Source organism: Galleria mellonella, unplaced genomic scaffold (genome assembly GCF_026898425.1).
Source record: "Galleria mellonella isolate WM207_F2 unplaced genomic scaffold, CSIRO_AGI_GalMel_v1 utg173, whole genome shotgun sequence".
NCBI classification, from domain to species: Eukaryota; Metazoa; Arthropoda; class Insecta; order Lepidoptera; family Pyralidae; genus Galleria; species Galleria mellonella.
The window spans coordinates 6,414,255-6,429,382 of record NW_026442016.1 but is presented as its reverse complement, the minus strand read 5'-3'; the positions used below and the strand labels follow the sequence as shown (position 1 = coordinate 6,429,382).

The following is a 15,128-nucleotide window of genomic DNA, read 5'->3' as shown; positions in this document are numbered from 1 at the left end:
ATGGGCAATCCACCTGGGTGGGTTTAAAGTCTGGTGGGTAAAAACCGGGTGTTTTGGGTTTATTGGGTTTAAACCCCATAAACACCCAAATTTTTGGGTGTTTATGATTTTGTACTTCATCATCGTCATCTCAGCCGCAAGACGTCCACTATACTGGACATAGACAATATTATTATGCAGCCTACAGAATAAAAAACTTTTAATTTGATTTTGAGTTTATTAAGAAAGAGATGAAAGTAAAATGTAAAACTACAGTCAATCACTGTCAGATTCAGAGTTATTACAAGCGATGAATTGTATAGGTTCGATAGGCTCTATTTCGTCTAAACTGTTATGTTCATTTACTTGCTCAATGAAAGCTTCTAAGGTATTTTCTTCATTAAACTGAATGTCCTCGCATTCAGCTTTATGTTTAAGATTCCAGTTATAACAAATGAATGAAATTTTTTCAGTTCTTTCAGTTGTAAGTCGATTTCTTTTGTTATTATGTATGTAGCCTTGGATACTAAAGGAACGCTCAGTGGCTGCCGAAGTACAGGGAGCTGATAGAATACGAATCGCTACTTTGCTTAACTCAGTGGAACCACAAATACCTTTCCACCATATTAGGGGCTCAATGCTATCTAATGAGCTCCATACAAATCCTCTGGCCCAAAAGTTTTCTTTAGCTTTATAACACGCCAAATCTGCCATTACATTTGACAAACTTAAGTGTTGGCTTAAATTGTAGATAAACTCCATACCCTTAAGTTCTTCCTCTTGAGTAAGTTCGACTCCTAGAGTCCTGGGGTCTAGAATATATGCTGCAAAATGTATTGGCCTCATTGCCATATTGCATCTTGAAGATACTGATGTTAGAATTTGCTGTTTGCTTTCTTCGCTCAATGTCGAAATCTCATTTAATGCAAAACGTATCTTAGCTTGTACATCTCTAAATGTAATGTATGTGCGATGCAAACGATTCTGGTCGCTCTCTAAGTAAAATATGCTTTCAGTGACTGGTTCCAAAATACTTATACATTCCCCTGTCTTCGTCCAGAAATCATCACTTAGAATTAAATCTTTAATATCTCTTGAAATTACCACATCTTCTCTAACTGTTAATATTTGCAAAGCTGTCTTATTTGCTTTCAAACTTTTTAACGAAGTAACATGACTTCCCCATCTTGTAGCACAAGGCAATTTTAGTGTTTGTGTAGAATCTTCACCCTGCCTTGATTTTATCAACAAGGAACTTAATCGTTGACTCCTTTTAACAGTTTTTATTATATTTATGGCTTGCATAATAAACACAGTTACTTCTTGTATGTTTACAATATCTTGGCACAACAAGTTAAGGATATGTGCACAGCAACCGAGAGGAACAACATGTGGATATTTGAGTTTTGTTAATTCGAATGCCTTTTGTATATTTCTAGCGTTATCGCCAATAAGTACAAGAAACTTATTTGCTCCATACACTTTCATTACTTTTTCAACTTCTTGGCTAAGGTATTCACTAGTGTGAGGATTACTTTCTGTATTCAAACTTTTAACGTATGCAGGTTGAGGTTTTGATATAAGAAAGTTTATTATTCCTTCATTTCTTAAATTAGACCAGCCATCGCACTGAAGGTGTAAGTAACTACAAGCATTTAGTTCCTCATTTAACTCAAAACGCATTTCTCTATATATTTTATCTAAGTATTTTGTCGCTAAAGCTTTACGTGAAGGTATTTTAAATTTTGGTTGCAATTTTTCGAAAAATTGTATCCATAAAGGATGTTGCACCATCGATAATGGCGTCCCTGTTACAAATATAGCTCTCGCTAATTCTGTTTTTATATGATCATCGGTGTCTTGAAACTCAGCATTTATTGTAGTGTTAGCAGACGACGAGGGGCTTATAAAAGAATCATTTGTCTCTATCTCTGACAGTCCAGACATTTTGGTTTTGGACGAGCTATCTTTTATAAGTTTCATAGAGTCTTTTAATGTTTCTGGAGATTTTGGACAAGTGATAAGATGTTGAAGCATTTTGGCAGCATTACTGAATTTGTAGACCTTATTACAAAGCTTGCAAGAAACAGACTTGTTTGGTAAAGTACGGTAGTGCTCCCATATGCGTAAATCTTTAGGTCTCCCCATTGAACCTAAAAAAATGAACGATGATTAGTTGGTCTGACGAAAATTCAACAATAGAGTGCCTATTTTTTTACAATGATTATTTCTTGTTATTTACAATAAATTTATTAAAAAAATAATAAAATAAATACAAAAAACCTTTGTAAAATTACATCTCCTCGGAGGATTAAACGCAGACGCTAGTTTATTATCGTATTGTTCTGTATTTTTCTCAGCAACTTCTTTAATTCGATTAGGTACTTACGCATATTATGTTAAAAATAAATATCTAGTACACATCTTAGGCTATCCACCATTATTATCCAATGACGACTCTCAGCTAACTATGCACTATCATCCAAAATAAACGTGTATGGAAAATTTTATCCCAGTCGGTTGAGGATTGAGGATAATTGCATCAACATACGAACATACCTACATACTTTTATTTACATAACGCAAGCTAAATAAAAGCTTGTAATAATACATCTAATTTTAAGTTAAAATTGTTAAGTGATCATGATATAATTGTATCATTCAAAAATCCACTTACCTTTAATTATTTCTTGTTAAGTATAAATATTATTTCAAATCTGCTCCCTTAATATGCACTTTTTTACTGCTTTTCCTACCTAACACGTTACCAGGAAGTCACGTTACCAGAGTCAGAGTAATAGTGAACACGTTTGACAGTGATTGTCGTCGCCTCATATTCAGCGTCGACGAATAGGGGAATCCCCAGTCATAATGTATTGCATGCGTGACGGTCTTACTTCAAATCCATAAACAAAGAGATAATTACAGAACTCGATACTAGATGGCGCTGTTTTTGTTTGAAGAAAGTTTGCGGGCTAAAATACATAGAATTTCATCAATGACTTCCACAAAGAACAACATTTCTGTTTTTTCTAAGTCCGTATCTCTTCCGTATATTTCATAAGATATAAGCTTGGGCTACATTGTTATGCAACGTGATTTTGTCGCTGTCTTGCTAGCAGGGTTGACAGATATACGATTTAAATCGTACTCATACTATTATTTGTCTATTTTTTAATGTACGATCGTAAAGATTATGATCGTAATTCGCACAAAAACATACGACTTTTTGGTTACCTGGCAACATTTTTATTATGAAACGAACATGCTCACATCATCAGTCACATGCAACAATTTATTGGGGATTTCCCCTTCACATCTGGCAGTCCTGCTTGCTAGAATATAGGTAAGTCAGCCACAGTTACTGACGATCGATATTTAAAGGGTATTGTTTTTGTGCTAAATATTTCATAAAAACGTTATTTAATACTTTGTGGATTATTAATTTAGTTGATAATCACTGGAAATAAAATGGATGCTAATTTGAGAGATCAAGATCTTCGTACGAGGTTTGTCCGGAAAGTACGTATAAAAGTTTTTTAAAAATTTTATTTTACAATTATTCAGGTAAATCAATTTTATCCCCTTCAAAGTACTCCCCCTGTGACATAATGCACTTGTGCCAACGCCGTTTCCACTGTGAGAAGGCTCCTTGAAAGTCCTCTGGTTGTAGGTTTCTCAGCTGCCCCGTCGTAGCTTTTTTTATCTCATTTATGTCCCCCAAATGCCGCCCCCGAAGTACCAATTTGGTTTTTGGGAACAAGAAGAAGTCACACGGGGCCAAATCCGGCGAATAGGGGGGGTGTTCGGTCACCGTAATGGAATTTTTACTCAAAAACTCACGGAACGATCTTGGCGCAAATTTTTTTCATTTGAAGTTCGTTTCTTAGAATTTCGTGGACCACGGTTTTGCCCAAATTAAGCTCTTCAGCCACCTGTCTGACCGTTAAACGACGGTCCCCATTAACACAAGTTCGAATTCTTTCCACGTTTTCGTCGGAATGTGAAGTGGAAGGACGTCCTGAACGTGGGTCATCTTGAACGCTTTCTCGGCCCTCTCTGAATCTTTTTAGCCACTTGTGGACGGTTGGTTCCTTCACAGCATCATCCCCATAAACTGTTCTGAGATCGGCAAAAATTTCACGGCCATTCTTGCCGAGTTTCGAGAGAAACTTGATTACGACGCGCTGCTCTTCAACGGAAGCGGGCTCCATGCCGACGGGGTTTCGTTAAGAGGTAACTTCACAGATGGCGTGACAAGCCAGTTCGCACCGCACGGCGGTCAGACCAGAACTGAAGCATTGTTAGGGACATAAGGAAGGGGTCCTGCGCTTACCTGGCCTCCCCACTCCTCTTTCTCGCATTCCAGAACACTTTTATACGAACTTTCCGGACAGACCTCGTATAAAACAGTTAATAAAAGAACATCTACGTAAGTACTCTTTTTATACCTAGGTAGGTAAGGTATAATAAACACAAAAGGTACTTAGATCGCGTGTGTTCGAAGCATTTATTCTAATAAATTTAATTTAAAATTGTAGAAAGAAAAAAATGTCTGCCAAGCCGTAGCCGAAGCCGATCTCCAAATATATTTGGCGATAGTGATACCCAGTGTCCAGATGATTTACCCAGCGTCGTCGCAACAAAGAAAAAAAACGAGGATAAAGTAAAAGAAAATTTACTGAAAGAAGAAACAAACTGTTCTAAATGCTTAATTTATGGAAAAGAGGATAAAAGAAATGAGTATTTCGGACTGTTAGTGGCTCAAGAATTTAAATATATACGGCCATGTGTGCGAACGAGGTGTTATGAAGAAATTTTAAAGTATCTACGGGAAGCAAAAGGCCAACATGTGATCAACTGCAACATGAAAACACTGAAAATTAATTACTTTCATTTTATTATATATAGATTTTTAAAATTTCCTGAAATATTATTAGTTAACGTTTTATTTAATATTGTAGAATTGATCAATACAATTTATAAAAATAATTTATTGGTATTACTTACATATTTTCAAAAAAATACGTAAAAACCTATTTTTTTGGGTGATTATGGGAGTTTATGGGTGTTTATTGGGTTTTTACCAAAGCACCGGGTTTAAACCCGGTGCTTTGCCCATCTGTACTTGCTACTCGTATGTATATTTATCATTTATATTAACTTTTGAAAAATTATAGGTATTGCTGAGAAGAAACATACTATTCGCACAACGCATTTGTAACGTCTTTTATTTTGTATCTCTGATTTATTTCATAAAATAAACGTGTATTTTACCTGATAAGTACATATTTCCTATGAATCTCTTATTACTCGAGGGCTTGTAAGAATATATAGGTAATTCTGGCTTTCATGTGCAAATGTCGAGACAAATTAAAGTAGCGTATTACAACTTAATATTAAATAAAGTTTAGGTCATACCGAACAGATTACCTGAAAATTGTTTCATTTATATTAAAGCGCTGAAATATCAGGGGTTCTGAGTTAAGTTACACACGAGCTTTGTTTGAATTATATCAACCACGATCAGACATTTTGATATTCAACATCTACAGTTCAAATATATGATGTCTTTCCTGCCGAGGTCTAGAAATGGCTATGCTACAGCAATTGTCGTTAGTGTAATATTTTATATATATATATATATATATATATATATATATATATATATATAACATATATTTTTTGTTATTATAACATACATTAATGTTTTTATAGATTAAGGATTCTACAAAGTATTTAATTTAAGATTTAGTATCAATTTAATATATCTAAGTTATATTAGTAAATCTTGACATTTTAAGATCACTTTTTATTATCAATCTTTTTATTTTCTTAAAATTCTAATATGATTTTTTTTAATATACTTGATACCTTAATCACCCTATCCTTCACATTATTATATTATCAATAATATATAATCTAAGCAAACGAGCATTATAACATATTGAGCTCCATTAGCCGAATTTAAAGAGAAAGAGTGTTACTGCCGTGGAAATAGTAAATCAATCACTATCAAAATGTTCGACCGTGAGTGGATTGGTTGGATACGTAATGGCACTATTCAGTAGATTGATATGTACCTAGGGCTGTCGACCCTGTAATTATTTTAAATATCTAAAAGTCGTTAGTGATGTTTATCGTGTTTTAAAACATTTTTTTATTACAAAATAGTCAAACTCACGAACTAACTATAAAGAAAAGTTATATCTGTCACTTGTAAATGTCCTGCGGATATAATATATTTTTTCATATTTGTTATGAATACTGATTCCAAATATTTAATTAATATGTGAAATTTTTAACAGTTTATAAATATCATTATAATCTATAATAATATAAATTAATAGCTAATTGTTGTTGCTAAGTGCTAAAGTCGAGTATAGTTGAACCAAGTCAGCTATTTTTTTTTGTCAAATGTAATACATATAAACACTAAAAAAAACCATTTGCTGTGGCGCCACAGTTCCAAGGCATATCTTTTGACATTTTTAAAAGTATTGGGATCCTTGGTGTCGACGTTTCTAGTGATGTATAGTTCCGTGGCCACCTCAAAGATAAGGTGAAGCTGGCATCCAAAAAACTCGGTGTGCTTGATAGAGCGAATCATTACTTTACGCCGGATCAGCGACTAATGCTCTACAAATCGCAAATCCGGCCCCATATGGAGTACTGCTGTCACTTGTCATAGTGAACGAAAGCACATAAATACCAGCTTGAACTCTTCGACTCGGTGTAACGACGAGCTATGAGAATTGTCGATGATCCCAAACTTACAAGCGGTATTGAATCCTTAGGTGAGATTTTGTCCCACTGCGTGTTTTGCCACTTGAACAACGGATTGTACTCAGAGGAATTGTTCAATATGATGCTCACAGCCACTTTCTATCATCGTACGGCTCGCCATCGACAGGAGTTCATCCTCATATTCTACAGCCTAAATGTTCGCGTACAACGCGGTTTCAAAGATGTTTTCTCCCACGAACACTCAGATTATGGAATGAGCTCCCTTCCGAGGTTTTCCCAAGTGACCACAACATGGGGTTCTTCAAAAGGGGGGTAAAGAGGTTTCTTCAGGGTCGACAACGCGCGCGTAATTCCTCTGGTATTGCAGGTATTCATAGGCTACGGTAACCACTTAGCTAGTTACTAACATTATAAACGATAAAAAGTTGCAAATATATTTAAAACATTTGTTATTATAACATACTTAAACGACTGAACTTTGAACTTTAATAGATAATAGATGAACCTGAAATTCATATCCATAAATTGACTACGGGAATGACATAATTTGACGTCCATATCACAAGGCAATTATTTTTTTATGTATCTAAGGAGCGGTCCCAACGACTTAGACAAATAGTTACAGTACAGGTTATGGATAATTATAGCTAACTATTCACATGTAACATAGATAACTTAGGCATTCCTATATCTTTTTTTTTTTTTTTGCAGAAAGTTTTTTTCATTTTAACAATAAGGTTTTTTTGGACTCTGTTACTACTATAATTATGATAAGTATTTTAGAGTTTAGAGACAAATATGATATGATGAGATTTTAAGAATAATTTTACATTCAGTTGTATACCAACAGGCATATAATATTTTTACAAGTCTTTTAGCAACAAACAATGTAATGAAGATACCAGACAGGCTTCTTTCTAATAAATATTAGTGATTATGAACAGATAATGATTCATCTTTATTACACCTAATTTTTCAAACCTTAATACATTAACTCCATTTTGTAATGAAATCCATACTAATACTAGTACCTTATCGCGGGTTCTGACTTTTTTTTGTAAAATATAGCCTTGTCACTCCCTAATAATATAGCTATCTATAGGTGAAACAATTTTTAAAATCGGATAAGTAGCTTATTAACAATAAAAATTTTTCTCTTTATAATATTAATATATGTGAAAGTGAGTTTGATTGTTTGTTACCTCTTGGTACCTTAACAGTATAACCAATCATTATGAAATTTGGTAAATATGTTAAGTGCTATACAAGATGAAGAAAAAAGCTGGTTTTTATCCCGGTCAATTAAAATATCCCAGTTATGCTTACAAAGTCGTGGATAAAAGGTAGTTAAAATATAATGTGGTAGTACTTTTTTCATTCCCATGAGAGGCAACTAAAGAAAATAAACCATACACTAGTGCATAAGAAAAAAACTAGTAGTTATATCTTACCCTACTTGAGAGATTATGGCGTAAATAGTAAAAATAGCCAAGGAGTGGAATGCTGTTCTTGCTCCAATGCTCTTCTAGCTGGATGCAACTTGGGACTTTTTAAGTCCTTGGTGTTCAATGATATGTTCTTATTATGTTCTAGGTAGCGCGTTTCATTAGGTCATGTTGTCCAAAGCTTTTTATTGTACTTTCAATCAATTGACTAGGCGTGAATGCAAAAAGGAATCGAAATAATGATAGTTGAGTTGCTACTTATGTCATCATTAAAGCATCAATACTGCCCACGCACGTGCATATGGCATTTTTCTAACACCAGTGAATTTATTATTCAACTGTAGGTAAGTCTCGCCTTGACTTTATACAGGCACTTCATAAACTGATGCCACACCTGATTGTTCTTCTGTGTCCATTGAAATTTTGCCGTTTCTTATTTATAAGTATTTCGTGGAATATAATATAAGCAAATAATCTTTTGCAAAAAGAGAATTTTATGTCAGTAAATAAATATTTGCAATAGATTATTTTGGCAAACAGTAATATTTAGAATAATATTACGACGTTGCAAAAATTTTTCATATAATTATTTTCAAATGTAACACTTGTGTTATATTATATCAGGTTTCGCGACTGAAACCGACAACCGATGAAGAAGAGTGGCGACCCCGTACAGACAAACGCAACCTGTTACTGGATGAAGTTACGACGTCAAATGCATTGCAGGGAATCAGTGGATGCAGGTTGCTCAGAACCATTCTTTATGACAGTCTATGGGGGAGGCCTATGTGGACAGATAATTGAGTAAAATAAACTGAGATGATGATATTTGCCTATATATGTAAATCAATGCATAAAGTATTCCATGTGTTAAGTTAAATACTTATCTAAATTAAATGATTGAGTAATAACTCAATCATTTATACAACTTTCATATTTATAAGTAGAATAGGATAGTAGGATTTCCATAACTGTAACATCTGCAAAGAGGTACTTCGTAAGCGACAATTTTTTTATAGTTTTTTAATAAATATCATAACTATCCATACATAAATAAAAAAGACAACTCAAGTAAGCCCAACACGATAAGGTTTCGTCGACATTACGCCGGCCCAAACTATTACGATACGGAAAATGAGTATGAGGCCCGGCATTTAGACCTCTGATTCTTTTATAACAAGTACATACATATATATTTTTTTAAAAACATGACATATTGTTGTAAATTGTTTATTAAACAGTCTTTCTAATATTTAAAATCATCATAATTACTACAATATATAATCTTTAGTAAAGATGCTTGAATATTTAGAAATTAAATAAAATTTGTTAAAGTCTATACCTTAGATCCACTAAATAAATTTTATTTGCAAACAACACGAAGAAGTACCTTGTATTAATAACAAATTGTCCAACAAGAAATATTTCAACCATTTACATAAGGTATAGTGATTGTAACAGCATCTAACAAGAATACGAGGATACACAAATCCCTAGCAATGAATTTTACCCCACATTCAACAGATTGTCGATCGAAGCTTATCATCAATTCACGTTTCAGGTCGCGGTACCCGAGCTCGGTTCAAAGTGTGTGATCATTATTTTCATCGGCCGTTGGGATCGTTCGCGTGGGACACATAACGGTCGCTTCGGCTTTCACACACAGTGACGTCCAATGAAAAAGTATTGGATCGCCTTTGAAGTATAAAGTTGTTCGTTATTGACTGTTGGTATTGACGACTATTGTCACAGGTTGGTGTCACTTCTAAATATACCTCCTACACAAGTTTATCTTGGAAAGAGAATCAAAACTATATAGGTATTTATTTATAAAGTACAGGTACAAAGAGAAATATATAAAGAGCGAACTCGTATACATGCATAAATATTCCTAATTAGAAATGCTATCCTAAAAATAATTTAGTCAATTAAAAAGATTTATTCCTTAAGTGTTATTTATTAAGCTGGACAGTTAGAGTCGAGGTTAGTCAAAAGACTGAATTCTTCATTAACAATATTTTTTTTTTTACATAAAAATAATCTTTGTAGTAAAGAGTATCATATATTTGTAGCAAGAGTAAAATAATCTTTGTAATTAAGAGTATAATAGTTATGTCACCATTTTCTTAAATCTTCAGAATGTTGTAAGTGATGAGGTGATTAAAAATGAATGTTTATTTTCACTTTACGAGAAAGTTTACAAATTTCTGACTAGATAACGAACTCTAATAATTATACTCATGTGTATTTATACATAATATATTTATTTAGACGTATATGTTATGAATTCATGATCAAACTTTATTGATAGAATCCAAATATAATACAGAACGCAAATTTAAAAACGGCTTATAGTTCAAGGCTTCTGCCTAGTTCAAAAGTAGTCGGGAAACATTAATTTTAAATATGTAAGTGAAGCCGATAAAACATTTATGAAATTATGAAAAAATTCGGAGAGAAAGAAGAGAAAAGAAGAAGGTTCTCGATTCGTTTGTATTTTTTTATGTTTGTTAATTCATAACTCCGTCAGTTATGAACTGATTTGAAAAATTATTTTTTAACTAAAATGATATATTTATTAATTTTATCAAAGTGGGTTCAGTAGTTTAGCTTTTAAATCAAAATAACTGGTGATGCCATGATTGAAGTTGGGTTTTTTTGGTGAACGCAATCTTATATATTGTATTTGTTGGTATATATTGTAGATATTTGATTTACCGTATATTCATTCAGTTTTCAGTATATTCATAATACCGCTTTGTTATTATGAATATACTGAAAACAATTTTATAAATACGAGTACGTAATATTAATAAAATTATGTCTCTGGGGGCATTAGGTATATTTATAATAAAATTACTGCAATTTATTTTGTTACAGACATTATTATATTATCATCATTGGATTGTCACATAAATGAAAAAGTCCTATAATTACCTACCAGAATACTTAGTTACGATATTACAAGGCGGTGAATTGCACAACTTGCCCCAAAATGACACGTGGGAAACTCATCCTCTTTCTGCGAAGTAACGACCTTTTCGTGCGTTGAATGTACTTGTAGGTACTAAATAAAAATTGTAGTTATTCTGAAGATTTAATATTTTTTACAAGTAACATTAAATAAGTAACCATTATATATTGTGATATTATATTATACTTTTTAATAGATTTTCGAAATTTTAATTTACAAGTGTCATTAAGAGGTTTTCAAATATCAGTAAAGATATTTAAAATGATGAAATAAAACCATTTGTCTAAAATTAAAAAGTAAATATTATATTGTAAATTGCATATTTCACTGTTTTTCACTACAAAAACATACTGCCCTATATAAAATATTTGTTCTGTGACCCACAATTTATATTATGGGTCAGTAGGCAGCTTTTTCGTGGTTAAACCTTTATACTGTACGCTGCAATATGTAAGATCTGTCTTTTTAAAAATTGTGTTTTTATTTCCATATTTTACTTATATATTTTTAACTACGAATTATGATTGTATACTTGTAACTTATTTTATATATGTATCATTTAAGGTAAACAAATTTACTTATATCTGTCCATGTACCACCATTATAGCAATTTATTAAAGGAAGATGTTAGCTATTACGCTGGCTAGGCGTCAAATACAAAATTAATTTCAATTTTTTTATTCTATTTTTGTATTATCGTTTGTTCCCTAGTCATCACTTCTATACAATATCTTAAGAATAAAAAGTAAAGTGATCCACTATAAAGATACTACGACATTATGCATAACAATCCCATAATTTTACAGTAAAATTACCCCCTAGTAACATTGATAATGATTATGCAAAACTATGTTGACAGTTATGATACAGTATAAATTCTAGTCATGCATAGTGGAGATGAGAATGTATCAGGACGGTGCGAAGTCGGTCGGTTTGTCGGGATCAGCGGCCACGTCTCCAGAGGGCTGTCTCCTCCGTAAATTAACTTAAGGTTACTCTGTATGCAGACTGGCGCGCCTCCTAACGAGGTCCGAGACCCCACGGACTTTTGCTTATATATACAACTTTGTGAAACAGTCTTGTTCCCAACTTTTATTACACTACGTTTGGTACGTTATTTACTCACGCTCTTCGTATAGGTTTTAGTTTAGTGTTTACAGAGAATATGGTAACTAACCAAGAATAAGGAATTTATCCACATATTTATATTAACGCAAAGGTATCATTACTGGACACTGTTTTTTTTTTCATAACAGAAAGATATTAGTCTACTTCTTGTACTAATTACATTGGTGAGGTTTGAACAGTATTTAATTTCGTATTTAGCCCTTTATTGCTTTGGTATAACGTGGTTTCTTTCCTCAATCACCTTTTATGGTGTTTGTAGAAAATAAATATATAATTACCTCTCATTTATATTTATTATTTCTATTTATGTCTTTATCTGGATGATTTTTGATAACATACCAATTGCTATAGATTTATTATATACTACTATACAAAGAGCAACTTGTGTTAATGTTTAAATTCTAGCGATGTTATCTATTCATGAAACTGAAAACTTTCATCACTAGAAATTTCACTAAAGATATATTTTTATTTCCCAGCACTATAACTGATCAATCAATATTTCTGAAATTCACCACATACATATAAATAGTATTTGATACGAAGAAGAAGTTACAAGGCTTTTTATCCTCTTCAAACAATATATCCTGGTTACGCGGATGAAATAAAGTGAGTACGTAAGTTAGGGTATAGCAAAGAAACAAGGGATAAATATTATATTATTAAATAATATACTTATAAAATTGCCTTCATGATCCGTGCTGTCAAATTTTCTACGTTTAGTATCCAATAAAAACTAAAATTCTATTTATTTATTTCTAATTGTTTCAATTAGTAGATTATAAAATTATAATTTAGTACGTTACTTAATATTCATAAAGAATATTCCTATAAAATACTATTTTGTGCTTTAATATTTCAATTTAACTTAATATTCTCTCTCCAACTATATATTATAGTTTTGCTGTAAGTAATTAATGTTTTGTGAAAATAAAATTACTATAGAAGCTGACGTAATTAATAATTTAATAATAGGGGTTTATAAATTACAATAGATTGTATGTTTTCATTTAATTATTAGAAACGTTATGAAACATAATATTTATATTTAATACTGCATTTGTAAGATTAGACGGAGCCACTAGATTATGAAATATCGACCAATGATCACAATGCTAACTTTGATATGTTAGAATTACAAATTATATAATACATTTTAGATACCTCAACAAAAAAAGACTATTATTGTGATGATTGATATGGATGATTTTTACGCAATACGGCGCTAACGAAATTCGCTGTTGAGTAGAGTGCGTATTAGCTCAAACAGTGTCCTGAAGACAATTGCTAGTAAAATGGACTGCCCCATCCTAAAATATTAGGTGGGATAGGTTATCAATGCAAGAGCGTCATGACTGCTCATTTACTAACATAGGTTAAGTAAATTTATAACTAACAAAATGGGCCTTATGTCGTCTGATTAAATAACAATAATTATTATTATTGTGCAAGTTGCAAGTCCAGCCCTTTGTGGAGTACTGTTCACATCTTTCTTTGCCAAAGTACCTGAATACCCGCTTGATCTTCTTGACTCGGTTTAAAGACGGGCTACGAGAATTGTTTACGATCCCAATTGATGACGATGACACGCGGTATCGAACCCTTAAATCTAAGGCGAGACTATTTTCCTTTATGTATTCTTTCGCTTGTATAACGGATTATGTTCTGAGAAATTGTTCAAAACGATGCCCACAGCCACCTGTTATCATTGCATCGCTCGCCATCGACAAGAATTTTAACCTCACACACTAGAACCTAAATGATCGCATATAGTGCGGTTTCAGAAGTGTTTTCTCCTGTGAACGCTTAGGCTGTGGAATGAACTCGCTGATGTGGTTTTTCCCAGAAACTACAGTATAGGATTATTCAAAAAGGGTGTATTAAGGTTTCTTCAGGCTCAGCAATACACGCGTGACATCTTTAATATTACAGGCGTCCATAGTCTACAGTGACCGTTTACCATCAGACGGGGTGTATGCTTGTTTGCCATGTGGTATAAAAATGAAAAAGGAAGACAAGAAATTGACCGATTCAGCGAAAATAAAGTAAAATTTGGTGATGTGTAACAACCAGAAGTAAGTTGTATAGTTGTTCTAGATAAAAACTCATGCAGAATTAAAGGTGAACGTGAGGGCAGAATCAGTTACAAGCGAGGCAAATATATTCGTAATTAGAAAAAAGTAGACCATGAAGAAGTTCAAATCGTTTTTCAAGCGACAAACGACTCCTACGAAGAGAAATTTTCAAAGTACCTAATATACTACTACTATAAAAAAATATAATAGAAAATTATAAATAAATATTATAACAGTAAAATTCAGTTACAGTTTACGAAATAAAATAAAAATATAACCAGTATTAAAAACCCATTGTAGAAAAATAATAATGATAAAGCTAGTAAGAAATAAACGAGATAAACCTACAACATACAATAAATCATATTACGTAAATAAAAGATTTATTTTTTATTATATCGGCCGTTAACTGTTCACTGCTGAATTTAGGCCTCCCTGTTGAGGTATTATATTTTGTCGATAATTGCCACGCTTAGTAGACAGGTTGGCATCCGCAGTTAGCTTTTGGTGATATTTTAAGAGGGACCCTGTTGTCCATACGTCGACCTTTAAGTTCCCTTGGTCACCTCTTGCATCCACGGGAAAGAAAGGGGTGGCCTATTCTATGCCGGGACCACACGACAAAGAAAAATTTGTTATATATAAAAGTCACAAACCCTTCCAGTTTGTAATAATAACAAAATTTATAAACAAATGTTCAGTTGTTATACAATAATTTTCAGTCAAAACCACTTTTGATCAACCTGTTCAGTTAAATGTACTTTTGACTGAACAAATTAT

General features: G+C 32.6%; 2 protein-coding genes across 2 annotated transcripts in view; both read right to left on the bottom strand.

The window, feature by feature from the left end:
- Nucleotides 1-15,128, bottom strand: part of LOC113515535 (acetylcholinesterase) — a 91,110-nt gene that overhangs the window by 37,328 nt on the left and 38,654 nt on the right. The gene's annotated exons all lie outside the window — the stretch shown is intronic.
- Nucleotides 3-3,429, bottom strand: LOC128200282 (uncharacterized). Its single transcript, XM_052893248.1, has 2 exons — nt 2,657-3,429; nt 3-2,132 (listed from the first exon to the last, which is right to left on the bottom strand). Exon 2 carries the CDS (start codon nt 2,125-2,127, stop codon nt 256-258), a length of 1,872 nt encoding a protein of 623 aa, XP_052749208.1. The 5' UTR covers nt 2,128-2,132; nt 2,657-3,429; the 3' UTR covers nt 3-255.

Bases quoted from the DNA above. Each gene is read 5' to 3' on its own strand.
- LOC128200282 (XM_052893248.1), bottom strand. From the start codon at position 2,127: ATGGGGAGACCTAAAGATTTACGCATATGGGAGCACTACCGTACTTTA.